At 46.4% G+C, this 27,985-nt stretch overlaps 1 protein-coding gene across 4 annotated transcripts; it reads right to left on the bottom strand.

Moving 5' to 3' along the window:
- Positions 1 to 15,098: 15,098 nt before the first annotated feature.
- On the bottom strand, positions 15,099 to 27,299 carry SOCS4 (suppressor of cytokine signaling 4). Of its 4 annotated transcripts, none has more exons than XM_073577931.1 (2): positions 27,279 to 27,299; positions 15,099 to 19,601 (listed from the first exon to the last, which is right to left on the bottom strand). In XM_073577931.1, exon 2 carries the CDS (start codon positions 19,542 to 19,544, stop codon positions 18,267 to 18,269), a length of 1,278 nt encoding a protein of 425 aa, XP_073434032.1. In that variant the 5' UTR covers positions 19,545 to 19,601; positions 27,279 to 27,299; the 3' UTR covers positions 15,099 to 18,266. The 4 variants fall into 4 exon arrangements, with proteins under 4 accessions (XP_073434032.1, XP_073434030.1, XP_073434029.1 ...); XM_073577929.1 differs by lacking the exon at positions 27,279 to 27,299 and adding an exon at positions 27,090 to 27,229; XM_073577928.1 differs by lacking the exon at positions 27,279 to 27,299 and adding an exon at positions 26,263 to 26,432.
- Between the last annotated feature and the right edge of the window lie 686 nt (positions 27,300 to 27,985).

Consider the following 27,985-nt stretch of genomic DNA (forward strand, 5'->3'; position numbering starts at 1 on the left):
ATAGTTTAATCATTTAAAATCTCTGTGTTTATTTCCGGAGTCCGACAAAGACAATCACAGCCTCAGTATGGATTAGACAACAATCTAAAAAGTAGAAAAAAGGAAATGTTTTTGAAGCGTACACCAGTAATACACTGTTGGGGTATTTTTAAATCTTCATATATATTTCTGTCTCATTAAGACAGTCCAGACTCTCCACAAGAGGAAACGAGATGGATAAAAGTACAGACATAAAGTCGAGTGATTGCAGAAATTTAGGAATTACTAATCACGGGAAAAACTCCCGGGAGAATTCTCAGAGGCGATGCTGACCCTCAATTACTTTGTGTGTGGAGACAGCGAAAACAGTTCTTTGTGAAGAAAGGGTTGCTGTATCGCAGTACCATTGATCACATCACCGTTACTCATCTCCATCAAATTTTGATCACAGGAGAGATGTAGACATGGTCCTCACTGCCTATCATGATCTGTCAGGTAACTTTGGAGTGCAAAAGACAGAAGCCACAGGCTGTAGGCAATTCTATTGGATTGGCATGAGAGGGCACATTTAAAAATGTGGGCAGAAATGTCACACGTCTGTGAGTAGGAAAACTGTGAAAGCTGATGATAAACCACCACTGCATCTCATTGTGAGTCGACGTCCATAAGAAATGGAAGCCATTGATCATCTGAAGCTAGAGCCTGGCCAGCAGGACAGGGCATAGCTACGTCTTAACCATCATCTATCAGTTCACCAAATGTGTAGTGACAGTCCCAGGGAAGGATTTGACAGCCCAGACTACACAGCGGAGGAGCAGGGAGAGGTAAATATTGCAAATGCTGGGGCCCTGCCCAAGCAAGGGGGGCCCACTTATGGGCGTCGGTACTGGCACTGGGCCCTTCATAGTACGCCGGTGTGTCTGACGGCGGGTGTGCCCAAGAGTCAGCCCACCCACCTGTCCAGGGCAATGGCACTCGCACGGTTGCGTGCGCTAGGTGGTGACCCCGGCCATCGGGGGGGAGGCAGCCCAGTTAGGGAGGTTTAAAAAATGGCATATGTTGATGTTGGACATTCAGCAGCTGCAAATGGAGGAATTGGAGAAGTCCGAGGAAGAGGAGGACAAAAGCGAGCCATTTTTCTGGCAACCTATGTGTCATCAGGGGAAGGTGGGCCAAAATCCTTTGAAACCCATGCATGGTTCATATTAATGAAGGTTAGATCATCAACATTTTGGGTCGACAGATGGGTCCTTTTTTCTGTCAGGATTGAGCCAGCAGCACTTAAGACTCTTTCCGATAGCACACTGGCAGCAGGGCAAGCGAGCTCCTGTAAGGCATATTATGCCAATTCAGGCCAGGCGTCCAGTTTAGAGGCCCAATAGTCAAAGGGGAATGACCTGTGAGGGAGAACATCGATATGGGACGAGAAGTAGTTTGTAACCATAGTTGACACCTGCTGTCTCCTGTCACTTTCAATCGATGCAGTATTACCAGTCGTGTGAGCGGGACTTGAAAAATCAGTCCACAACATGGTCATGAAACCCCTGTCTCCAACGCCACTTCTGATGTGTGCACCACGAACACCTCTTCCATGTTGCCCCCTACGGCTCGTTGGAGAACCATCACCGCTGCTGTGTGCTGGGAATGCCTCAAACAAACGGTTTACCAGAGTTGCTTGTTTGTTAGCCAATATTAGGTCAAGGTTCTCCTGTGGCATGATGTTTTGGAATTTGCCTTTATAGCGTAGATCCAGGATGCTGGCCAACCAGTAGTCGTCATTGTTCATCATTTTGGCAATGCGGGGGTCCCTTTTTAGGATCTGCAAGGCATAATCTGACATGTGGGCCAATGTTCCAGGTGTCAATGATGCACTGCGAGTGCTGGGTGGAGGAGCACTTTCTGGCAAATCCACAACCCTCCAGTCATGCACAAACCCTGTACCAGACCTTGCCACGCCAACATTTTCTCTTACCCCACGAGAAGCATCCTCCTCCCCTAAATAATCATCCCCATCATCATCCTCCTCCTCTTCTTCCTCCACCTCGTCCAGGAGAGGTCCCGGAGCAGACAATGGCTGACTGTCATCAAGGCTTCCCTCCTCCTCTTCCTCATCCTCCTCGGCTGCAGACGCCTGCTCCTTAATGTGCGTCAAAGTTTGCATGAGCAGACGCATAAGTGGGATGCTCATGCTTATGATGGCGTTGTCTGCGCTTACCAATTGTGTGCATTCCTCAAAACACTGAAGGACTTTACAGAGGTCTTTCAGCTTTGACCTCTGCACACCCGACAACTCCATGTCTGTCCTCAAAGTGCTTGGCCGTGTATCCTCCCACAAATGCATTACAGCCTGCCTCTGTTCGCACAGCCTCTCAACCATGTGCAGGGTGGAGTTCCACATTGTTGGAACGTCGATAATTAGGCGGTGCTTGGGAAGTTGGAGCAATCGCTGCAGCTTCTGCATATGACTGGAGTGTACGGGCGACCGTCGGATGTGCGAGCACAGTCTTCGGACCTTCTGGAGCAGGCCTGTTAACTCCAGATAATTATTGAGGAAGCACTGCACCACCAGGTTCAAGGTGTGAGCCAGGCAAGGTATGTGTCGGAGTTTTGAAAGGGCTATGGCTGCCACAAAATTCCAGCCGTTATCACTAACTACCTTGCCTGCCTCAAGATGTAGACTGCCCAGCCATGACTCAATTTGTCGCTGCAAGTAGTCGGCCAGTACCTCCACGGTGTGTCTGTTGTCGCCCAAACACATCATCTTCAACACAGCCTGCTGACGCTTACCACTAGCTGTTCGATAGTGGGACACCTCGTGTGCAACACTGGCAGCTGCAGATGGAGTGCTCGTGCGACTGCGCTCTGTGGACGAGCTTTCGCTTCTGGAGGAGAGGAGGAGGCGGATCGAACGCCTACAGCCAACTGTTTCCTATACTGTGAGCTAGGCAGCACCCTCCCACCGCCGCTGTCCCCTGTGGACTCTGCATCCACCACATTAACCCAGTGCGCAGTGATGGACAGGTAACGGCCCTGGCCATGCCTACTGGACCATGCATCTGTTGTGAGGTGCACCTTTCCACTCACTGATTGCTTGAGTGCATGGAAAATGCGGTCTTTCACATGAAGGTGGAGGGCTGGGATGGCTTTGAGAGAAAAGAAGTGCCGACTGGGTAGGTCATAGCGTGGTACTGCGTAGGCCATAAGTTCGCGGAAAGCTTCGCTTTCTACCAACCGGTAGGGCATCATCTCTAACGAGATTAGTTTGGCAATGTGGGCATTCAAACCCAGTGTACGCAGATGAGAGGATGAGTACTTTCTTGTCCTACTCATAGTCTCTGGTAGGGTGAGCTGGACTTGAGAGCTGCATATGGTGGAACTAGAGGTGGACATGGCGGACTGAGAGAGGGTTGATGATGGTGATGGAGTTGGAGTTCTTTCTGATGGCCTAGATTCAGTCTTTCGTAGCAATAACATTGTGATTCCCTGACTGCTTTGGCTTTGCAACGACACCTCAACATTTGCTGCTGGTGGTGTGCTAACCGGTGGGCTTACAGTGGGGGAAACAAAGTAGCGTTGCTGACTACCTTCATTGGGAGCAGTTGCACATGTGGTACGTGAGGTTTGGTAGTCCGTCCACGCTTGCAAGTGCATGGTGGTTAAATGTCTAAGCATGCAACTGGTATTAAAATTTCTCAGATTTTTCCCTCAGCTAAAGGTCTTTGCGCACTTCTTACAGATAACCTTTGCCTGATCATTAGGATTTTGTTCAAAAAAGTGCCACACTGCACTGTTCCTACTATGGAAGACATTTTGAGACCTTGCACGCTGTGCTAATTTGACCGTCTGGCCTAGCTGTCCTGCAACTCTTTTGGTTTTTGCAACCCGTTTTTGGGCCTGCCAGATAACAGCTGTTGCGATGTCGATGCCTGCTGCGGATGCTCCTCCTCCTCTTCTGAGCTATTGGCAGTGGCACCCTCTTCCCCCAATGGATGCCAGTCTGGGTCAACAACTGGGTCATCCATCACCTCCTCTTCAATGTCATGTGCACCTTCCTCTGTGTCACCATGTAAGGTGGTATAGTATGCGGGAAGGGGCACCTGAGTTTCATCAGGGTCAGATTCTGGCTCAGTACACTGCGAGGACAATGTAGTGCTCTGAGTGAATGTACCAGCAGATAAATCTAGCAGTTGCTGTGCATCAGTGCATTCCATGTCAGATTCATCTTGGACTGGGTAATTCACGATTTGACTTGATAACCCAGGCATGGTATGTGAAAAGAGCTCCATGGAGTAATCTGTAGTGTGGCCTGCCGCATCCTTTACTTTTGAGAACACAAAATTCCCAATACATCACTCGGACAGCCGGGTCTCAGCTTCATTGGGGAGCTCCACACCTTCCCTCTGGTGCCTGCTGTCCCTCTCTGGTAAGCTTGACAGTCTGCTCTATGGTTCATTGAGTGCTTGATTGTAGTGAACGCTGAGTGCGTCCAGCGCTACCTCTACCGTGATCCTTTTGCACTTAATACTGTCTGGTCTGACTTGCTTTAGTTCACTTTATTGATTTACGATTTACTGAGCGCTTTATTCTAGTGAACGCTTGGTGCGTTCAGCGCTATCCTTACTCTGATTTTTTGTGTACTTAACACCATCTGGTCTGACCTGTTTTATCTTACCTTACTAATATTGATTACATATTAGGTTTGTTACATACATGAGAGGCACGGTGGTATTTTGGGGTTAGTCTCCTTCTCTGCACTCTAACTGGTATCTGTGTATTTATAATAAAATATTATGAATTTTTTATAAAATAAAATTTGATATTTTCCTTAAGACACTTTGGCTCTTTTTTTCTTTTGGTATGGATCCTTTACTTTTGGTAGGGGTGAAGGACACAAGGAAAGGTATGGTTCCTGACCATGAGCCTCCAATGACGACTCAGTGCTTTTATTTTTTGAAAGTTCAGAAGAGAAGGCGATAGAGCTAGAGGCTGTGTCAGCAATGTAAGCCAAAACTTGTTCCTGAAGCTCTGGCTTTAAAAGCGGTTTACCTACTCCCAGAAAAGGGAGCCTTCGAGGCCTTGTGGAGCCAGACGATGACGCAGGCTCAACACCTCCTGCCTTAGGTGCTATTGTGCTTTTGCCACTACCAGCAGATCCACCACCACCAACACCATCATTACCAGCTGGCAACCCCCGCCCACTTCCACGGCCTCTTCCAACACACTTCCTCATTTTTGGGAAAATGTACCCAAAATACCACCAGCAATATGGTACTGTAAAACAAGGTACAAGGTGTATATAGTATTGGGGAGAATTTGAATCTCCCTACAGACTTGAGGACACTGAACTATTATCTCAGGCCCAGTGCAGATTACACCTCAATATAACAGGCTGAAATTGGATGGTGTATAAAATGTCTATATAGGACTGGGGAGAATTTGACTCTCCCTAGAGATTTTAGGAGGCTGACAATGATGCTCTCAGTCCCAAGTATGGCAGCAGGCAGCCTAATAAGCAGGACTGCTGCACACAAAAGTGTGGAAAAATGAACGCTTGGTAACTGGGCAAAAAAGAGGATGAAAAGTATTTTTGCTTTTAAAAAAGCAGTTTGCACAGCAGTGTGAAAACAGCAATGCAGCTATCAGGGAGCCTTATAAGGCAGCCTAATAACCAACAGAGCTGATGCACAAAAATATAGCCTCCCCTGTCACTGCACACTAACTGGTGTGTTGTACAGGCAAAATCACTAGCAGCAGCAGCAGTTTTTTGTATCTTCTTCCCTGCCTAACGCTCTCCCTACAGAATCAGCAGCAGCAGCAGCTCTCCCTATTCTGAGATCAGCAGAAGTAAGATGGCGGTCGGCATGCACGCCCTTTTATAGCCCCTGTGATGCCACACAAAGCCAGCCAATCACTTGCATGCCCTTCTCAAAGATGGTGGTGGCCGCTGCCTATGTCATCGCGTTGCCCACAGTGTGCGTCCTCCATCGTTGGCTGAAAAAGGGCGCTGTAAGCATCATTTGAAACGCGACTTTGGCACCATGGTGGCCGACCTCACGCTATGGTCGGGTTTCATTTCATGAAACCCGACTTTTGCGAAACTCGCCGACTTTTGAAATTGACCAACCCATTTCGCTCAACTCTAGTTATGACCCCAGACACCTGCCGAAGCACCTGCATGATACCTGCCCATCATGCATGTGGCCTATCATATCTGCTGGTCACGTACGTATCACTGCAGGCATGGGGTCGTCACATCGTCAGCACCGGTCACATCCAATGTGAAATTGAGAAGAGCCTAATGACCCCATTAAGGGCTCATTCACATATCGGACTTTCTCACGTACAAGAAAAACGGACTGATTAGTTTGAGTGTGGTCTGCGTGTCATCGGTTCTTCTCGTACGTGGAGGAAAAAAGTTTTTCCACCTTCTCTTTGACAGTCCGTTAAAATCGGATCCATAGACTTGCATTGCCAATTTTGATCCAACTCTTGGAAAAATCACGGACATGTGAATAGCCCCATAGACTATCAAAGGTATGGGTGTTATCCGGGAAAACCAGAGATGGCACTCGTGTGCAAAAATCGGACATGGAAATGAGCCCTAAGACTATGGACACATGCAACATTTTTCCTTCCTTTGTTTTTATTGTATTCTCTCCCTTAGAAAAAAAGGCAAACAATTGCCAATAAAATTAAGTAGCAATTATATGTGGGTTTTTGATGTATTTTTATGTTTGTGGTTTTTTTTTATTTTTTGCAGCCCAGTCTTATTGATCCAAATGGTAAAAAAAAATGCAGTAGAAACTGTGTAAGTGCATGGTGCGTTATTGTTTTTAAATAGTACCTCAATTCAAAAAACACAAAAAAAAAAAAAAAAAGCAATGTGTGAATTAGAGTTTAGAAATTTTGCTGTTACCGGAATCCTAATAAATGAATTTATGGTCACGAGGATTTCCCCCTAAAATTATACCGTAATCTGTGCATGAGAAAGCTGGGTAACAACCAATATTGTCTACATTCATACAAGTTTTCCGTTTCAAAAGTGCATCAAAATCTGCAATATTTTATATGTTACATGCAGATTTGCTCTATATTTAGCCTTTAATTGACAATCCACATCATAAATTGATATGTGGCGGATTTATAATCTAATTTCTACAGCTTATTTTTTTTTTTCTCTGCAGCAGGTAGATAACAATTGGTAAAATCTCATCTACTTTGCTAGTACTGTATCTGTAGCTAGATGCTACAGATTTCCACCTGCAAATGTGGATAGAAATTGGCAGCATATGCTACAGTATTAATGAGGTTTGTCATCCAGCTTTTCCACTGTATATGATATCTGTAATTTGTATGTAACCCCTTCTTATGTACAGCACCATGGAATCAATGGTGCTATATAAATAAATAATAATAATAATATATGCGGATAGACCTTGACTCTGATTCATCAAGCAGTTTTCCCCAGTTTTCTGGCATAAAACTTTGAAATATCTCAACATTTTTGCATGAGAAGTTTGCAACATTTGTCAGGCCTTACTCCATCTCATTGCTCATCAAAAACTGGTGTAAACTGGTGTAAAAGACGCCAGCCTTGAAAAATCAGGGCTTTATGTTCAGAAGGCTAGAAAATCTGGGTGGCCACCTCCTGAGCCTGTGCACATTGGCCATAGCAGTTGTCATCCAGCTTCCATTCCAGTTCCCACAATGGCTGTCATTCAGCTTTCTTAGGTCAATGAAGAAGAGTAGCAGCACAGGCTTTTTAACATGTGGACAATACAACACCGATCTCCACTCATTTGATGATGGTGCCGGCTTGCTGCTTTTCTCGGGTTTGGAAATTCAACTTTCTTAAGGCCCCGTCTCACATAACGAGATCGTTAGCGAGATCGCTGACACGTCACAGGTTTTGTGACGCAACAGCGATCTCGCCAGCGATCTCGCTACATGTGACACATAGCGGCGACCGGCCCCCCGCTGGATATCGCTGATCGTGCTCGAATGTCCTTGGCCATTTTTTCATCGTTGGCGTCCCGCTGGCCAGCATGCATCGCTGTGTTTGATGCTGAAGAGCGACCTCGTTGGCGACGCAGAACTCAGGGACGCAGGCGTGAGTCGTCAGAATAGCTGCTGTGTGACAAGCTACCAACGACCGCCGAGGTCGTTATACGGATCGCCATATCGTTGAGTAGATCTGCCTGTTTGACAGCTTACTAGGGACCATGTAGCGATGTACCAGCGATTCTTACCAGGTCATATCGTTGTCGGGATCGCTGGAGCGTCGCTATGTGTAACGGGATCCTTAGACTCTTCGCCTATACAGTATATTCAGTAATACCAGGGTATAACTGGACATGTAGGCAAATTAACCCTTCAGGAATGTGGGAAATCTGGGTGGCAGTAAAATTTTGCTTATGTTTCAGTGCAACAGTAGTTATAAAATATAGTGATGTCCCTTATTCCTCAGTAATCGCATCCCTGTTAAAAGGAACCTGTGAGAATGTATTTACATATGGAAATAGTAATATGGCTGTATAGGCGCACGTCCCCCAATAAATATGACATCTTTGTTATAGAGATCCGATGTGCCCGTTCTGAGAAATCTAGTGTAAAAGACAAATGCAAATCACTCTGGAAGTGTCCTGGGGGTGTGAAGAAACAGACCTTTGACACGCTCCTAAGGCACTTCTAGTCTGATTTGCATTTGTCTCTAAAGGCCCCGTTACACATAACGATGTCTCAGCGATCCCACCAACGATCCAACATGGATGGGATCGCTGGGACATCGTTAGGCTGATCACTGGTGAGTTGTCACATAGACAGCCCCTCCAGCGATCAGGACCAGCAAGCAAGCTGGTTTCCAATGTAAACAGCGGGTATCTAAGAGCCACGCGGCTCTTGGATACCTGCTGTTTACCCTAGATACTAGCGTGCACGCTGGTATCCAATGTAAACATCGGGTAACTAAGAGACGCGCGGCTCTGGGATACCCGCTGTTTACCCTAGATACCAGCGTGCACGCTGGTATCCAATGTAAACATCGGGTAACTAAGAGCTGCGCGGCTCTTGAATACCTGCTGTTTACCCTAGATACCAGCGTGCGCTGGTAACGATCAAAAAATGGCCCAGGACAATCCTGTATGATCAGCGATACCCGGCAGGGGGGCCGTTGGCTGATCCCCGTCACACACAGCGATATCGCTGGAGAGATCGCTGATGCGTCACAAAATCAGTGATCTCGCTCGCGATCTCACTGTGTGTGACGAGGCCCTTAGGGTCCCGTTTCACTTAGCGACGCACCAGCGATCCCGACAACGATGCGACTTGGTAGGGATCGCTGGAGCGTTGCTAAATGGTCGCTAGTAAGCTTCCAAACAGGCAGATCTCTTCAGCAGCAACGATCCAGCGAGACCGCTGTTGCATCACAAAATCGGTGACGCATTCGTGATCTCGCTATGTGAGACGGGGCCTTTACATTCAATTTCTCAGGATGGGCACATCGTATCTCTATAATAAAGATATCATATTTATTGATGGACAAGCGCCTATACAGTCGTATCACTACGTCCATATGTAAACATTTTCTGACCAGTTCCCTTAATTCTTGATTATATATAGCACCTTTTTGTGGGATTTCAAGTCCCTAATATATTCATATCCATTAGACTAAGATGTGGCAAAAAAACGGACAAAATATATTTAATTCTGCCTTGTGTTGTGGCTTCCTTCATCACTTTACTACATGTGATTTTATGGCCGCTTGTTAACATATCACTTAATATTTCCATAAAATAAAGGTTGCGCTTGTGGTCAGCAAAGTCACGTGAACTGATCCTCCATCGCATTACCATGGCCATTTATCAGGGAAGCACTGGCCTCGTTCCAGACGTGGAGGAGCGGCCACTTGGGGCGGGTGAGACGATATCAGCCAACATAGATGAGAATGATAAGTATGGGACTAGTCCACGTGCGGCGACCACATTCGGCGTTTTGTATTGTAGATACTGTGTGAATATTTGACAACTTATGTTTTGCACAGACATTCCCCAATCTAAGGGGAGGCATTTTGTGGTTGTTTTTAGCACAATTTTGCTAAAGAATACAAGCCTAGATCTGCGTGAAAATGATGCTGTGCCCTAAAATCTAGCGAAGTTCATTAGAAAGAAAAACTGTTGCTCATGGACACCAATCAGAGCTCAGGTTTCAGTCTTTAAATTGCTCTAGTAGATTGTAAGCTGAGCTCTGATTGGTTGCTATGGGTGACAAAGATAGTTTCTCTTTAGGCTATGTGCACACGCTCCGGATTCACCAGCGCATTTTTCCGTGCGGATCTGCAGGTAAAACCGCAGGTAAATTGACCTGCGGTTTTACCTGCGGATTGGCCTGCGGTTTTCGCCTGCGGTTTGACACCTGGACAATGGAGTAGGTGTCAAACCGCAGCGGAATCCGCAGAAAGAATTGACATGTCAATTCTTTCTGCGGATTTAAAACCGCAGCTTTTCCGCAGTGAAAAAACCGCAGCATGTGCACAGCAGAATGTAAATCCCATAGACTTACATGGTACTGTACACTGTCTGCGGAACTGCTGAGGATCCGCAGAGGCCAAATCCGTTGTGGATCCGCAGCAGAATCCGCAGCGTGTGCACATACCCTTAGGACGTTTTCATAAATGAAGCCTGTTGGCCCCAATCCAGGAAGGAGTTTTTTTTACCATTTTTCTAGCCAAAAAATTCATACGTCACAAAAACAAAAGTTGATTTTGCGTGTTGTGAAGGGCTTTTATGGCTCTGTCCCAGGTCCATTTCTGGGGTTTGGGGAGTGGCCCTGCTGGCCCAGGGTGTCAGCAGTATGTCTGAGCTTGGCACAGCAGGTGCGATGAGGTCACTATATCCTGCGTCATCACACAGAGAAAAAACTGCTCATTTTGGGAATGGGGCAGGGGATTTTTTTCTTTAGCCAGGGCACCAATAGGATGGGGTGTAGGGGCATCATAATGGGAAGGGGAGACTGTGGGGGGCTTTGTGAGTGGGGACACTCAGGCCGCCTCACACTGTGTTGTGGTCACTATAAGGGCAGAGACACACTGGCGTATTTCTCCTGCGATAATCGCATCGCACTTCATGGACTGGCCGACACCTCTCCTGACCTGAGCATGACAGCGTGATGGATTACTATGCAGCTGTCAAGCTCAGGTCAGGAGAGCAGACAGCCAGTGCGAGTTTTACAATGCAAATCTCGGACGAAAAATACGCCAATGTGTCTCTGCCCTAAGGGCATCTTACTGTGTGGGAACACCATGAGGCTCTACTATAGTGACCATTTCCACAGACATGGTTGTGGTGGAGGATAACCTCTCAGAGAGCTAAAAGGTCACAAATGGACAGTCATTGCCACACAGCCTGACGTGGTGGGGTCTCTGGCAGAGATTGAGATCTGTGTGCTAAGTGTGGGGATCAGCATTAAAAGTGGCGTTAAGTGTTAAAAAGAAATAAAAAAAAATAAGTCATGGCACATAGCGACCACTTGCATCAGGCTTTACTTTTATGCACAACGTTGATGTACATACAGGTGCATCTCACAAAATTAGAATATCATCAAAAAGTTAATTTATTTCAGTTCTTCAACACAAAAAGTGAAACTCGTATATAGAGTCATTACAAACAGAGTGATCTATTTAGCGTGTTTATTTCTGATAATGTGTCCATATTGTGGCTTACAGCCAATGAAAACCCAAAAGTCATTATCTCAGTAAATTAGAATTCTTTATAACACCAGCTTGAAAAATGATTTTAAAATCCGAAATGTTGGCCTACTGAAATGTATGTTCAGTAAATGCACTCAATACTTGGTCGGGGCTCCTTTGGCATCAATTACTGCATCAATGCAGCATGGCATGGAGGCGATCAGCCTGTGGCACTGCTGAGGTGTTATGGAAGCCCAGGAGCCTTTAGCTCGTGTGCATTGTTGGGTCTGGTGTCTCATCTTCCTCTTGACAATATCCCATAGATTCTCTATGGGGTTAAGGTCAGACGAGTTTGCTGGACAACAAGTACAGTGATACTGTTGTTTGTAAACCAGGTATTGGTACTTTTGGCATTGTGGACAGGTGCCAAGTCCTGCTGGAGAATGAAATTTCCATCTCCAATAAGTGACGCCAATCAAGGTCCCGGAGTCTGGAGGAAGAACGGAGAGAAACACAATCCAAGCTGCTTGAGGTCTAGTGTGAAGTTTCCACAATCAGTGATGGTTTGGGGAGCCATGTCATCTGCTGGTTTAGGTTCATTATGCTTTATCAAGACCAAAGCCAGCACAGCCGTCTAAGGGCATGTTTCTATGGTCAGGAAACATTCAGGATTAGCTGCAGATTGAACGCTGCATCCTGCCGCAGTGTTTAATCCGCAGCGGCCAGATGTTCCTGCATAGTGGAGGGGATTTTATGAAATCCCGTCTCCATTATGCATCCGATTATGTGGGTGACACCTGCTAAACCGGACATGTGGCGCGTCTTTTTAGACTGCAGCATGTCGGTTTTCTTTGCGGAGACGCCAAGTCTCCGCAAGGTAAACAGCCTACAATATGGCTCCGCTGCGGCGATTCCAGATATGTTCAAAGAGCATCGTGCGTACAGAAGGGGGCGGGACTTTGGGCGGAGCAGGGTTTCCCCTCCGTCCAAAGCGCAGGGAATACGGTACGTGGAGACATACCCTAACAGGACATTTTAGAGCACTTCATGCTTCCCTCTGCCGACAAGCTTTTTGGAGATGGGAATTTCATTATCAAGCAGGACTTGGCACCTGTGCACACTGCCAAAAGTACCAATACCTGGCTTAAAAACAACAGTATCACTGTGCTTGATTGGCCAGCAAACTTGTCTGACCTTAACCCCATAGAGAATCTATGGGATATTGTCAAGAGGAAGATGAGAGACACCAGACCCAACAATGCAGACAAGCTGAAGGCTGCTATCAAAGCAATGTGGGCTTCCATAACATCTCAGCAGTGCCACAGGTTGATCACCTCCATGCCACGCCGCATTGATGCAGTTAATTGATGCCTAAGGAGCCCCTACCAAGTATTGAGTCATTTACTGAACATACATTTCAGTAGGCCAACATTTCGAATTTTACAATCATTTTTCAAGCTGCTGTTAAAAAGTATTCTAATTTCTCTGAGATAATGACTTTTGAGTTTTAATTGACTGTAAGCCATAATCAACATTAAGGCTGGAGTCACACTGCCGAATTTCTCCTGCGATAATCGCATTGCATAGCACGGACTGGCCGGCACCTCTCCAGACCTGAGCATGACAGCGTGATGGATTACTATGCAGCTGTCAAGCTCAGGTCAGGAGAGCAGACAGCCAGTGCCAGTTTTACGATGCGATTCTCAGACGAAAAATACGGCAGTGTGTCTCTGCACTAACAGAAATAAACACTTGAAATACATCACTATGTTTGTAATGACTCTATATAATGAGTTTCACTTTTTGTATTGAAGAACTGAAATAAATTAACTTTTTGATGATATTCTAATTTTGTGAGAAGCACCTGTAGGTCAGGGGTCATACAATTTTTCCAGATAAGACGTCAGACAGAAATCAGATTTTCTCTGCGTAACATGACCACTTAAAGAGCCTAAAAGAAGCCGCCTTCTTAAAAGCCACACTAGTCTGGGTATGAATGAAGGAGAAGGAAATACTATTGAACTGTCCACAGTCCATAAATCCATCCCCTGAAAGCTTCCTCTCCTCCTGCCCCAAGAGACTGGGCCTGTAATGTGTATCTTCCAGGATCGGGTTGTAGGAAATTCCCAGAAATTCTCTTGTAACTAAGTCGGAATTTCTGCATTGAGCAATTTAGCACGTGAGACCCATGGGATGGAGGCCTTTTGTATTTCTTAAAGCTGGACCATGTGATTTTCAGTTTCACTTGGGTACTAATAGTGATGGAAAAACATGGCCCAAAAATACTGAAGGGTTGTGCTGTGGTGGCCAACAACCGTAGTGTACAAGCCATGCTAAGCCAATAGGACTGCCAAAAATCCCGAGATAACCGATCTATGTGTCATTTTAGGCCGCATGGAGATCAATGAGGAGGGTCCCCACTGTGTTATAACATATGGCTGCCACATCGGTCCATCATAGTGACAAAATCCCTTTAGAAAAAACACAAATTTCTAGACACCTCACTGGAAAGATATTTGTCATGTGCCATGTAAAATGTCTCATGGGTCACTCATCTCATTGCATATTGTTAGGTCGGAGCTTCTGAACTTGGCGAGGCCGATGAGTAAGGAACGGTGGCTCATAATGGAATACGGGACCCTCACAAAAGGTCATTTCCTCCCACTGGGGATGTAAAATAAAAAGCCAATTAAGCAGCAGAATTTGCAGCATTATTGCCAATGAAACTTTCAGGATTAAAAAAACAAAATACAATACTCATTTAGTATTGTACTATATTCCAATCCTAGGTTTTCTCTATAAAGATCAGCAGGTTCATCTGGCGGTCACTTATCCATAGTAGACAATGCTCCCTTCACGAGAATTCCCATAAAGTGATTTTGTCTATATAAAATGACTGATCAAACCAAGCACTGCACCTTTTTGGGAACACAGCCTTAATAAAAAACGTAACTTTTTTGTCCTAATCTGTTAGAAACTGTTTATGCAAATGATGTGCTCAGAGCACCCTGGGCGTGGCTGAGCCGTTCAGTACACCTTCCCACCTACTTGATTTTCATCTGTCTCCCTCATTTTCCTTGATTGGCAGCTCTAACTTTACAGGAGGTAGAGAAAGATGTAAATCAAGTAGGTGAGAAGGCGCATTGAACTTCTTGGCCACGCCCACTGTGCACGGAACACCTCATTAGCACATATCTCAAACGCACCAACAAATTTGGACACTGCAAGAGGACTTCAGTACCAGACAGATCCTGTGCACAGAAGTGGCGCTGTTTTTCCAACCTGCCTTCATAATGTGGAGAATGTATGTTATAGAATGTAGAGACCATACTGTGCCTGCAGGAAGAGCAAAGCCTCTACAGCGCCCAGCTAAGGAACACAGCCTGTACACACGTCACGTATAAGACACCACAGAATTCGAGTCGGACACATCACATACCAGAAACGTTATTTATTTTGATCGGTTTTCAGAAAATTACATATTGTACACCAGTCTCTGTGAATGCAGTAATGGAGCTCGATGATGAAAGACCACCGTCAGCAACGACCCCAAGAGGAGGTCTCCTGTACAGTACGGAGGTATCTGGACACATTACCGGGTAACACATCAGTGGCAATTCCTGCTCCGGGATCACACCCATCTTATCTTCAGCCCAATCACAGATCACAAGATTTCTATTGTGAGCAAATGTCCCTTTAAGTCGGCAGAAAAAAAAGGTTAATGTAAACTTTGGGAAAAGTGTTTGATGTGAGATTAATAGCAGACGATTATGGGAAGACTATAGGGCGTCAAGAGTGTAAGTGACAGACGTTGGCTTGGATCCAGCTTCAAAAGACTCCACAGCCACAATAATTTATGCTGGGACTTATAGTCCTAAATATATTAAGGTGCACTCAGTGTGGATGGCGGACAGACAGGTAGCTGGCCTTACGCCTTAAAAGGGGTTTCTCTATCTTATTAAATAGGTAAAAACAAGCAACTTAGCAAATTATCTCTTGTTAAAAAATCCTTTCTATTTCTCTACAATGGAAGGACTTTTAGTTTACTGATCGTTGCCAAGGTTACCGGCCACTTCTGAGGTATGGAGCTGGCACTTGCAAGCTCTGTTCTTAAACTTGCAAGATCCGGGCAGCTTCGGTCCCCCTGTACTTTTCCCATGCTGCATAGGCAAAGCTAACCCTTCTACCAGCACTAGGGAGCGCTCAATTCGGGACTTTGGCTCAGCCGAAGACGGGACGTAAGGGACATAGTGCACTCCTGATTGGAACACAACACTGCTATTCCTTCCAGCATGCATGCACACTTTGCCTAAGCATGCATGTACTCTCAGTAGGGACAATTATAGGCCACTGCGAGACACCTCAAGTGACAGCTTAAACTAACAGAGACAAAAAAAATGATCAGGCACGTTGAAATCCAACATGCCTGTTCCTTCAATTCTCCAAAACCTGCCCTCAGGTTAGGTAGGACACGTCACATACATTAGATGGTTGGTCAATTGCCCGATTTGGCGGACGTCCATCGAATGTGTATGGAAACCTTTTAAATGAGAACCATTACATTTCAGGCTCAGACGTGGTCCCTAGGGTACGGTGTTAGGCCTGTTTCACACATCCGTTTGTGTCCATCAGTCAAAATCCGCCGTTTTGCAAAAAAAAACGGATCCACCATTTTTCTTGTCGGATCCGTTTTTTTCCCCATTGAGTTGCATTACCGGCAAATCTTGACGGATGGCCATGCATTGGATCCGTTTTTTTGCCGACATGCCCGAACGGACCATGCAACGTTTTTTCGGGCGGCAGGATCCGCACTTCTCACTGCGCATGCCCGAAAGACTTCACTCAGTCGGAAATTTAACCCTAAACTCTGTTCTGGCGGCTGAAAAATTTCTCTCTCTCTCGGCAGCGGTTCCTTTAAAATTCTTCCTTTCACGGATCCGTTAAAATAACGGTCCGGTGACAAACGTTGTGGTCAGTACAGGAACGGATCCGCTATCCACCATTTTAGCGGATTTTGACTGAACAAAAAAACTGATGTGTGAAACAGGCCTTATGCTCCTGCTTTGGCAGCTGTGAAATTCAAGAAGTTATTTAAAAATTGTATCTGTAGATGGTGACGCTATATGAAGTGGAGCATTTTACCCAGGCCATGGTGCCCAAAAGAACAAAATGGTCCCTTGCTCATATATGAGCACGTGTCCTTCCAACGGGCTGTACAGGGTTAGAAAAAAAAATATTTTCTTCCATAAACAGCGCCACACTTGTCCAAAGGTTGTGTCTGGCATTACGGTGCAGTTCCATAAATTTCAATTTGACTTAGCTACAACACAAGAGACAACCCAGGGCGCTGTTTTTGAAGGGAAGCGGATATATTTTTATAATTAGGGATCGGGGTGTTCAGAAGCAAAAACAACAGACATTAAATAAATCCACAGAACCTAGCAAAGAAAATAATCCCATTCTCCACCCTTGATCTAACTGACTTGTAACTCACACTATCTTAGGAAATGTGAGCATGTCGCCGGCTGTGCGTGCATGCTGGGAGTTGTAGTTTGACAACAGCTGGAGGGTCATAGACCTCTGCTTTAGGAGATCATCTTTTGAAATGAGAGACCACTTTGTTGACTATATCTACCTGTGTACAGCTTTATATTAATACCCTGTATTAATGCCGGACCCTATGCATCAATGATCCCCTCTGCCCACATTCACTAGCATGGAGCTTGCAAACAGCAGAGGAGTATGGGATCGATACTTGCTATGTGGTAAATCACTAATTCGACATGTCAATAAGTGGTTAAACAGGCTAAAGGGGGCCATGTTCCTTGACAGAGCTGCTAGTGATCTCTTTTCATTCTCCACACACATGTATGATCGGTTCAGCAGAGCATGCATGTATCTTCAAAAGAAGAGAGAAGCCCCTGGCAGGGCTGTCTAGCAGCAGCTTATCTCCCCTTAACATTCATCATACCCGACCTGTTTTTTTTTTTTTTTTCATCCGAGGCCTTCCTTCCATCCATACACGACTTAGTCGACCTGTCTGGCAGGTTCCACCGACATTCATCTTTAAAACGCAGTCATTTTGGAGGGCAGTACTAGATAGCATAGTGATTAATGGGTGAAAAGAAATCCCTACATGATGGGATTTACAGCAATAGTTCTAATATCTTTAAAACAGGTGGAGAGTATTTTTTTCCTGACACAGAGTTCCAAATCTCCTGCATAGACCCAGCCCAAATGATACATTTGTGACATTCAGCAGTCACCACTAGAGGGAGCTCACTGTGTACTGCTTTATTATTAAATTCAATGTATAAAATGTCTGCAGTTAGCTCCCTCTAGTGGTGAAATCACATATTTTGACTCGACACTGGAGATTTGGAGCTTTGTATCAGAAAAAAAAAATACAGCTCCAATCACTATAAATATAATCTGTCATTTATTAGATGATTTGGAAGCTAAGGACACATTTGTAAATCTTATTTTTAAAATACTAAAACTTTGCGGCTAAGGAAGCATCAATGCACGGGGAGGGGGAGGTCACAAACTTTGAGGAGTGAGTGAAACAGCAATAAAAAAAAAAAGTTATTAATAAGTCCAGTTGTCACTTGTGGTGGTGCTCGGGTATGTCGACACGGCGGACTCGCACTTTAGACTTGTAATGATATTCCTTCAGGTACAGTTTCATGGATGAAGGGATGGGGAGGGCGTCAATGCCGTCGTAGTTTGTGGAGCCGCAGATGACAGTTCTGCATATGTGCTGGAGGGAAAAGGGGAATGTCCTGTGCAAAGGGCTGGAGAGAAGCGGCTCGAAGAACATACAAGAGCTGGGGTCTTTGTAATGCTCCAACAGACCCGTGACGTTGGGCGCGTGGAACACGCATGGATCATGGGCGTCAAAGCTGAAGTTATGGTTCCACTGCTCAATCCTGGCGTGGAGGGAGCGGCTATAACGCCTAAAACTGACGGAAAACAGGTAGTCTTCCTGTGCCGAGTCCCGTAGTAAAAATGTCCCCTCCGGCTTTCCATCTAATAAGGCCTCTGCTGCATACCTGTCCATAACTCCCCAGTAACACGGATTATTATTGATCTGGAACAGATCGGGCACCAGACAATGGACGTAATCTATCTGGGTGTGATACTTAGGGGGGGTCGCGGCCTGAAAGATCTCATCGTCCGGATCCCACCTGGGCTTATTCCTCTTTCGAGAACTTGTACAAAGTGTGAGGACCTCATCGTCTGAATCAATGTCACTGTCCTCCTTACTGCCCTGCAAGGCTTTGGTGGTGACCAATTCTACCATATTAACCTCACAAGGCAGGATCTCTCCCTCCGATAACATGTCCTCATCCCCCTCGGCCATGGCTAGGGACTCCACCTGCGGAGCGTCTTTCACCACATACTGGGTGTGTGGTTGACTTACAGGGGCTGTGTGTCTTTTGATGAAATGCCACCTGTAGGCCAAGTCCGATTTAGGGGGGAAGGGGCACTTGTCCAGCATCAGCTCACTTATATGAATTTTCCTTTTGGAAGACAATACGGATTGGTGACGGCTGCTGCACGTCTTTATGGGAAAGCACTGCCCGACAGCATCTTGTAGCTTCTGCTTCAAAGACCGACCCAAGAGCTTATGTCCACAAGAGCGGTCTAGATCAAGTTCTATGGAGGAACAGCTGTGCGTCCTCTCTTGGCTCCGTGCAGACCCCTCGGCCTTGTCCATAGAGCAGCCAGCACCCCCATCAGCCAAGTGGCCGCTTTTATTTGACCAGGAAAGTTTCTTCCCGCTCCAGACGTATCCATCTTTCCGGTCTGCACTGCGACTACGGCTGCTCTTCGGTCTGACGTCAAGATCACCGAGCTTCTCCTCAATGTTTTCAGCCATGGTTAACCCTCTGGATGGTGGCGATGTTCACACCTTTTCCAGGATTCCCAGCAGGATCTGCATATTGAATAGAGTAACAGATTTAGACAAGAAGTTTATTTTACAAAGAACTCCAATTTCTTCACAATATTCAAGATATCTTCCTACAGTCAGAAGTAGCAAACTAGGTACACAGCAAGGCTGAGCTGAAAGCAGGATACAGGTGTATCTGGCACGGACCACCTCTGTGGGAGGAACATATGGGCAGGCGACAAAGCAGCAATCTGATACAATGTGTCAGGCTGCAGTCAATGTTTTTACTTGATACAATTGTATCCATTTCTTAGCCTAGAACAGGATTTGGTTTAGATTTTCAGCCTCTAAACAAAAGCAGAAGAATTGGTGTTCATTCACAAAAAGTAGAGATGATAAAAATGGCGAAGAATTTAAGAACAAACTATAAAAAAAGTTGTAAAACTTTTCATTTATTAACCTAAAAACAGAAATTCCTTTACAACAATGTGCAAGTGAATCAGAGTCCTTCTCAAGACTGATAAATGGGACCATGTAGATGGACAGACAAGGTTGGGGCACAACAGGAGTCTGGCCTCCAGGTTGGGGCACAACAGGAGTCTGGCCTCCAGGTTGGGGCACAACAGGAGTCTGGCCTCCAGGTTGGGGCACAAGAGGAGTCTGGCCTCCAGGTTGGGGCACAAGAGGAGTCTGGCCTCCAGGTTGGGGCACAAGAGGAGTCTGGCCTCCAGGTTGGGGCACAAGAGGAGTCTGGCCTCCAGGTTGGGGCACAAGAGGAGTCTGGCCTCCAGGTTGGGGCACAAGAGGAGTCTGGCCTCCAGGTTGGGGCACAAGAGGAGTCTGGCCTCCAGGTTGGGGCACAAGAGGAGTCTGGCCTCCAGGTTGGGGCACAAGAGGAGTCTGGCCTCCAGGTTGGGGCACAAGAGGAGTCTGGCCTCCAGGTTGGGGCACAAGAGGAGTCTGGCCTCCAGGTTGGGGCACAAGAGGAGTCTGGCCTCCAGGTTGGGGCACAAGAGGAGTCTGGCCTCCAGGTTGGGGCACAAGAGGAGTCTGGCCTCCAGGTTGGGGCACAAGAGGAGTCTGGCCTCCAGGTTGGGGCACAAGAGGAGTCTGGCCTCCAGGTTGGGGCACAAGAGGAGTCTGGCCTCCAGGTTGGGGCACAAGAGGAGTCTGGCCTCCAGGTTGGGGCACAAGAGGAGTCTGGCCTCCAGGTTGGGGCACAAGAGGAGTCTGGCCTCCAGGTTGGGGCACAAGAGGAGTCTGGCCTCCAGGTTGGGGCACAAGAGGAGTCTGGCCTCCAGGTTGGGGCACAAGAGGAGTCTGGCCTCCAGGTTGGGGCACAAGAGGAGTCTGGCCTCCAGGTTGGGGCACAAGAGGAGTCTGGCCTCCAGGTTGGGGCACAAGAGGAGTCTGGCCTCCAGGTTGGGGCACAAGAGGAGTCTGGCCTCCAGGTTGGGGCACAAGAGGAGTCTGGCCTCCAGGTTGGGGCACAAGAGGAGTCTGGCCTCCAGGTTGGGGCACAAGAGGAGTCTGGCCTCCAGGTTGGGGCACAAGAGGAGTCTGGCCTCCAGTTTGGGGCACAAGAGGAGTCTGGCCTCCAGGTTGGCGCACAAGAGGAGTCTGGCCTCCAGGTTGGGGCACAACAGGAGTCTGGCCTCCAGGTTGGGGCACAACAGGAGTCTGGCCTCCAGGTTGGGGCACAACAGGAGTCTGGCCTCCAGGTTGTGGCACAACAGGAGTCTGGCCTCCAGGTTGGGGCACAACAGGAGTCTGGCCTCCAGGTTGGGGCACAACAGGAGTCTGGCCTCCAGGTTGGGGCACAACAGGAGTCTGGCCTCCAGTGGTCTGGGCAAGGTTAGGGTACCATAATGGACGCTACACCTTTATACAATATTTTATGGCTTGTGTTAGATACTCTGATTTTGAGCCCTTACCAAGTCACCAGTCAGGGGAGGCTTGCATTTCGGACCTCTAGACTACTCACAGCATGTGCACACTGTCTACAAATCCCATCAAACACGATATGTATTATCCACAAATAATGACTACTCCTGATCAAAGTCAAATAACGGAGAAGCGAGGGCTCTCGCCCTGGAAAACACCTACACTAACATTATATTAGTAATATCAACCACAGAGGAAGCTGAAAAGGGAAGCACTAAATAATTCCACAGCTCCCAAACCTCCAGCACCTTGTGGAGATGACTAACGGGTCATCCCATGGAGAAATAGAAACCCAAAACATTATGTACCGGGTTCTACAGGATTCCCACAATACTTCCCATCACACAGGCTCCAGCAAGAACCTCATGTATAAAACAAAACAAACATTCTGTTTTTGCCTTAGAAAAGCTGCAATCTGATTTAGAAGTAATTGTCCCTACAAGGGTTATTAAACATCATGGATTGTTCACTATTCCAATTTTTCACCCACTTCGATCCAAGCAGTGCTTTATAGTAGACTGCAAAACAACTTTTGTCCAAGTAAGCATTGCGTGATCGGGGTGGTGTTAACCATAGGGCATTAAAGGGAGCCTGTCACTCATATAAAAAATTCAGGGGATTTAGCCACATCTCATCCCTGTAATATAGTCTTTGATTGCTTAGGTTTTCAGAATACGTGTTTTATTTCTTAGGCACACGAGGCAGCTTTGGTGCACCCGTGGTGTGGCCAAGGACTCAGTGCACCCTTAATCACCATACTGCTCTCCTCTGCTTATGTGGACTGACAGCGCTCACGGGCTCCTCTCCTCATTTACCATTAGTTACACGTCCAGTGAGCGAGCAGCAGCTAAAGACAGGAGAGAGGGATGAGAGCGCGCCTGCACTGACACTGTGCACCCGCTGGCCTCCGGCAGTGTCAGTGCACAAATGCAGGGCCAGGGATTCAGACCAGGGAGCACTCACTCTGGGCAAGCGAGTGCTGTCGGTCAGCGTCAAGGGGAAGTATGCCGCCTGATTGGGGCATAACAATGCACTTGGCAATGCTAAGGGTGCACCAAAGTGCCTAAGATATAAAAGGCATTTAAAAAAAAACCAAAACTAAGCAAATAAAAACTACATTACAGGGCTGAATTTCATAGTGGCTGTCCCCCAATATGACGTTTTGGTAGTGACAGGCGCCCTTTAGATATGCAGAAAAGTGCAATTATAATGTTCTCCGTCGGACTGTGCAAGGCAGCTAAAGCAATGGTGCCTTGCAGCGCCCAAGTCCCGGGTTCAAATCCCACCAAGGACAACATCTGTAAGGAGTTTGTATGTTCTCCCCGTGTTTGCGTGGGTTTCCTCCCACATTCCAAAGACATACTAATAGGGAATTTAGATTGTGAACCCTAATGGGGACAGTGATGATAATGTGTGCAAACTGTAAAGCGCTGCGGAATATGGTAGCGCTATGTAAAAAATAAACATTATTATTAACTGGAGGCCCCCATTTTAGTGCTCTCCAGCAATCATATGTATCACCTACGCACTGAAATGACAAGAAATTGTCCCCATTTGACAAGAACGCTCTCGGATGTTCTCCATCAGCAGTGACCTCTGCCTTACAAGTCCAGACAAGCACAAGGCAAGACAATGGATAGGGGGAAAAGACCTTGGAAAGAAGGGGGCAATGTACACAAGCAATAAGCTTAGTTTCCGCACACGTACAGCGAGGGAAGCCTGGGACGGTTCTCTGAATGAAGAGCAGCTTGTCAATGGCTCCTGAGCCCATTCAGAAAATGTTCTGCAGAGCTGCTATCCCCCGCTCCTCTCACCTACACTATTCACTCACATAACATTCAGCTTTTCAGCTGACTTCATGCAAGAGAGAATGTGCAGGGAATGTCAATGACGCCGCCTGATGAATGACGGAGTCGGCAAATGTATGGATTTCTACATGATGCTGATTTATAGGTACCCTACACCTGGTTGCATGGCCGCGGAGGGTTCCTCTGCATTCCCACCCCCTAATAGGAAACCTCGTAAGGAAAAAAAAGGCCTTATGCAATAAAAATACCTTTCCATGGTACCCATTGGAGTGAGCAAGCTACTATTGCACATGTATGGGTCAGGAGACTGTATTAACACTATAGTACACACAGGTTAAAGGGATTGTCCTGTCCATCGCATTGGATTACATTTGCTGACACTTTCATGGTGGCCATGCCTCCGGCCGACCGCTATGTATATATGGGTGTCCTGACTCTACCCACAGCAGATGCAAAGAAAGAGAAGACATACTGAGATTCAATATGCCAGATCTTTTGGCTTTCAAGTAAGACAAGTCCCTGTTAGGTGCTTTGCTTCTCTCCCTATTGAAATCGCATCCAGTCTTGGCCAAGCTTTGCATATGGGGGAGGCTGTGTACACTGCTTGGACCAAGGATTTCTCTGCAGTACAGGTATAGTGCACCTGCCCTATTCTAATATATACCCTGTATGTAAATGACTACTTTTTCTTAATACTGAGAACTAGAATAAAGTATACCGACACTTACGAGCTAACTGTATGCAAAAAAGACAAACTGTTGGCAAACGACGAGCCTACTATGCACAACATGCCCCACAAACAACCATGAAGCCAAATATCTAGTGTAGATTGGCGAACAGTCACCATCGGGAGGAGGCGGCGCCCCTATAGAGATAAGCGGCACAAGAGGCACCCCTATAGAGATACGCAGCACCTCGAGAGAGATAAGCGGCACAATACTGTTTGACAGCCAACCATCTCCATCCCCCTATTAAAATATCACATGATTTCGGCAAAGGGATGGTGTCGGTAGGACTAAGGCCTAACATAAAGCAGCTGTAAAACTGGAAAAGCTGATTCACAGAGTCCCGGTCATGGACATGATTTAATGCAGGAAATCATGACCCATAAAACGCAGCGAGGCAACATGAAACAGACTCCGGCTGTGAAGCAATGAGACAATTGTAGGATGCTCAGCGTGAAAGCTGCACATACTCAATGGCTGCTGGTACCGAGCCCAGAAGAAGCCCACGGTATACACGTGATTTCCAGCAGCTTCAGGAATGTTCGGACAAGTTTCTGGAAGAAAGTAGCCATGCTTTTGTAATCCCCAATTCACAGAATAGATAACCAGAGATCATGAGAACAGGGGTCGTGCCCAAGCGACGTCTGCTCCATTCACTTCTGTGGGAGTATGTTAGCGGTAGTGCACATGCACTGTAAACGCAGCGGTGGTCCCTAGTGCTCGGATAAGGTGTTATCATGCTCGGACAGTAACCAAATGACTTTGGCGTCCTTGAAAAATATGTTTGAGCCCCCGCAACTGCATGTCTCGCGTCTGTTCGGCAGCCGCAACACATGGAAGGATTGCCCAACAAACGTATTTTTTGAGCACGCCAAAGACACTTGATTAGTGCCGGGCACGGTCGCTCATCACCAGTGATCCCACGGGCACTATGGTGCCATTCCCACAGGGGCCACAGTTCATGAGATTGGTGCGAGTCCAGGCTACCTACTTCCCTGCACAGGCCGTGTCTGGCAGTGCCATTGTTGCCCCTCTTTACCTTGGCAGGAGGCCCCAACGTTATATGATGTATTTATTATGGCTGGGTAGGGCCCCTTTAAGGATTATGTTCTGATACTATGGGAACATAACTGAGACTCCATGCACAAAGAACGGATCCGTCATGTAAATGGACCGAAACGTTCCGGGAAACCCCCGCAGTGCGGCCTCCGCGGCCGTACAATGTCTGCAATTGTGAGTTTACCATAAATTATTCATCAGTGACTTCCGCCTCCACTGCTGTAAGTGACAGAAAGTCTGGCATCTGTAGTTCCTCTAGGGAACATTTAGTGGTCGACGCTGTTACTTACACAGCGCGCAGTCACTGTCACACTCATCGTAAAGGCAAATTCTGACCTAAACTGCTCCATCATATAATGGTCTGTTGACCCAATAACAAAAAAAAATGCAAAAATAATAAATGTACAGTATATCCACAAACTACCCCGGGAGCTGCTCAACTACAGATTTACTGGGTGATCGGGAGAACAAAAACATTTGCAAAAAAATTAAAATAAAAGCTGCACAGTGACTCCTGGTCATACTTGCAGATAATATCACATCTTGTCACTATCTGCAAGGTTTAAAGGTCCAGGAAGATTATTCCTTAGGTCAATGTATCTTTGCAATCAGTTTGGAAAGTCCCTCAATGAGGTAATGGTCATTTATCTCCGTCCGATGTCCGGGGTTAGTTTGGTACCAAATACAGTAGAGGATGGTGTGAAAAAAATCTTACAAAAATATATTTTTTTTTTATAGAAATACAGACATGTCATATATTAATGCATTTTTATATTAAATATATATATATGTGATTCTAAATAAATATAAAAATTCATAAATAGCTTAAATAAATCCAAATAATATATGTTACCTACCTATGCCATTACTGCAACCCCCAAAATATAAAAAAAATTATGAAACCGTAGACAATTTCTAAATATGGCGGAAAGTGTGAGAGTTATAAAGACAGAAATAATTCAGATATAAATAGGTTTTTAGATGATCGTGAGCCCCCAGCGCCGATGGCACTGTGGATCTGTCCGGACCCACAATACCCACTGTGTCCCTATATCCAGCCCTGGGGCTGTACTATGGGGGGCTCACAATGTACAGCACAAGGGCAGGAAGAGCCCAAAGCTGGGAACACACCTATCCTGTGCCCCTACATCTGCCCTGTGCCCCTCTCACCTTCTATCTGGGTCCCAGCACTGGATCCAATCCGCTGCTATGAGGCCAGAAGAACAAAGGAAAGAAGATGTGAGAAGAAGAAGAGGAGCAGCAGCAGGCAGGGAGCAGCCACAGAGCCCAGCAAGCAGCAGCCATTTCCTGTACACACAACTACATTACCCAGACTCAGGCAGCCCACAGCTCCCAGCATGCAATGCGCACTGAGACCTATTTTTTTTTAACCCCTTAGTTGTTTTTTATTCTTATTTCCTTATTTTACTGCTCTTTAATTCATTGTATTTTATTGCTATAACAAAGTGATCAAACAGAAAAGATAGACTGCGAGAAAGAACTCAGATTAGGCACAGATCATCAGTGCAGCATCCAATTTTAATGGATAGATTTCTATTATAAATCCAGGAAACTGTATTTGATCATATACATTTTGTAATGTAGCTGTAAGAAAAAAACGGACGTCACAAATAAATGAGGCCATATACTGCTATTCCATAGAAAAAGAGATGAAATCGATTATAGTTACACTCATGGCCAAAAGTGTTGACACCCTTCAAATGGTTCCAGAAAATGACGTTTTCTCCCAGGAAATTACCGCAATTACACATGGTTTGTTATACACGGTTTTGTGGACAGATGAGACCAAAATAGAGCTTTTTTGTAAAGCACATCATTCTACTGTTTACTGAAAATGGAATGAGGCCTACAAGGAAAAGAATACAGTACCTACAGTCAAATATGGTGGCGGTTCAAAGATATTTTGGGTTTGTTTTGCCACTTCTGGCACTTGGTGCCATAACTGTGTGCAAGTCATCATGAAATCTGAATATTACCAAAGCATTTTAGGTGGCATTGTAGTTCCCAATGCCAGAAAGCTGCGTTTGTGTCTTAGGTCATGGATCTTCCAGCAGAACAATTACTCCAAACATATTTCAAGAAGCCCCCAGAAGCGGATGGAAACAAAGGGATGGAGAGCTCTGAAGTGGTCAGCAATGTGTTCGGATCTAAATTCCATTGATCACCTGTGGAAAGGTCTTATAACTGCTGTTGGGAGAAGATGTCTTCAGATGTGAGAGACCGGGAGCAAGTTACAAAAGAAGAGAGTGGTGACTAGTTCCAGGTGAGAGGAGTAAGGGTGTGTGCACATGCTGCGGATCCGCAAAAACTCTACCATTATAACCTATGAAAAACAAAAACCGCAGTGCACACAGTGCGGATTTGCTGCGGTTTCAAAACCGCAGCATGTCACTTCTTTGTGCGGAATCCGCAGCGGTTTCACACCTACTCCATTGTAGAGGTGTCAAACTGCAGAGGAAAACCGCAGGCTAATCCACAGATAAACCAAGACCTGCGGATTTACCTGCGGATTTTGCAAAATTCGCATGGAAAAATCCGCAGCAGAATCCGCAGCTTGTGCACACACCCTTAGAAGCCTGTGGATGGTTATAGGCAGGGCCGGCGTTATGGGCAGGCAGACCAGACAGCTGCCTAGGGCCCCCGCTCCTCCAGGGGCCCCCAGCCAGCGGCACATCACACAGCCGCTATGGGGCCCGTGAGGCAGGGGGGCCCGCCTGCCCCCAGCGCCGACTCCCGCCGCCACCGCCACAGCATTGAAGGAGGCAGTGACGGAGGAGAGGGCGTCAGCTGACGCTCCCTCTCCCATCATTCCCTGCTCTGCCTCTGACACAGCGGGGGCGTGATGACGTCATCGCGCTCTGTGTGCCAGAAA

The sequence above is a fragment of the Dendrobates tinctorius genome, unplaced genomic scaffold (genome assembly GCF_039654945.1).
Source record: "Dendrobates tinctorius isolate UK_male_01 unplaced genomic scaffold, ASM3965494v1 ptg000058l, whole genome shotgun sequence".
Lineage (NCBI taxonomy): Eukaryota > Metazoa > Chordata > Amphibia > Anura > Dendrobatidae > Dendrobates > Dendrobates tinctorius.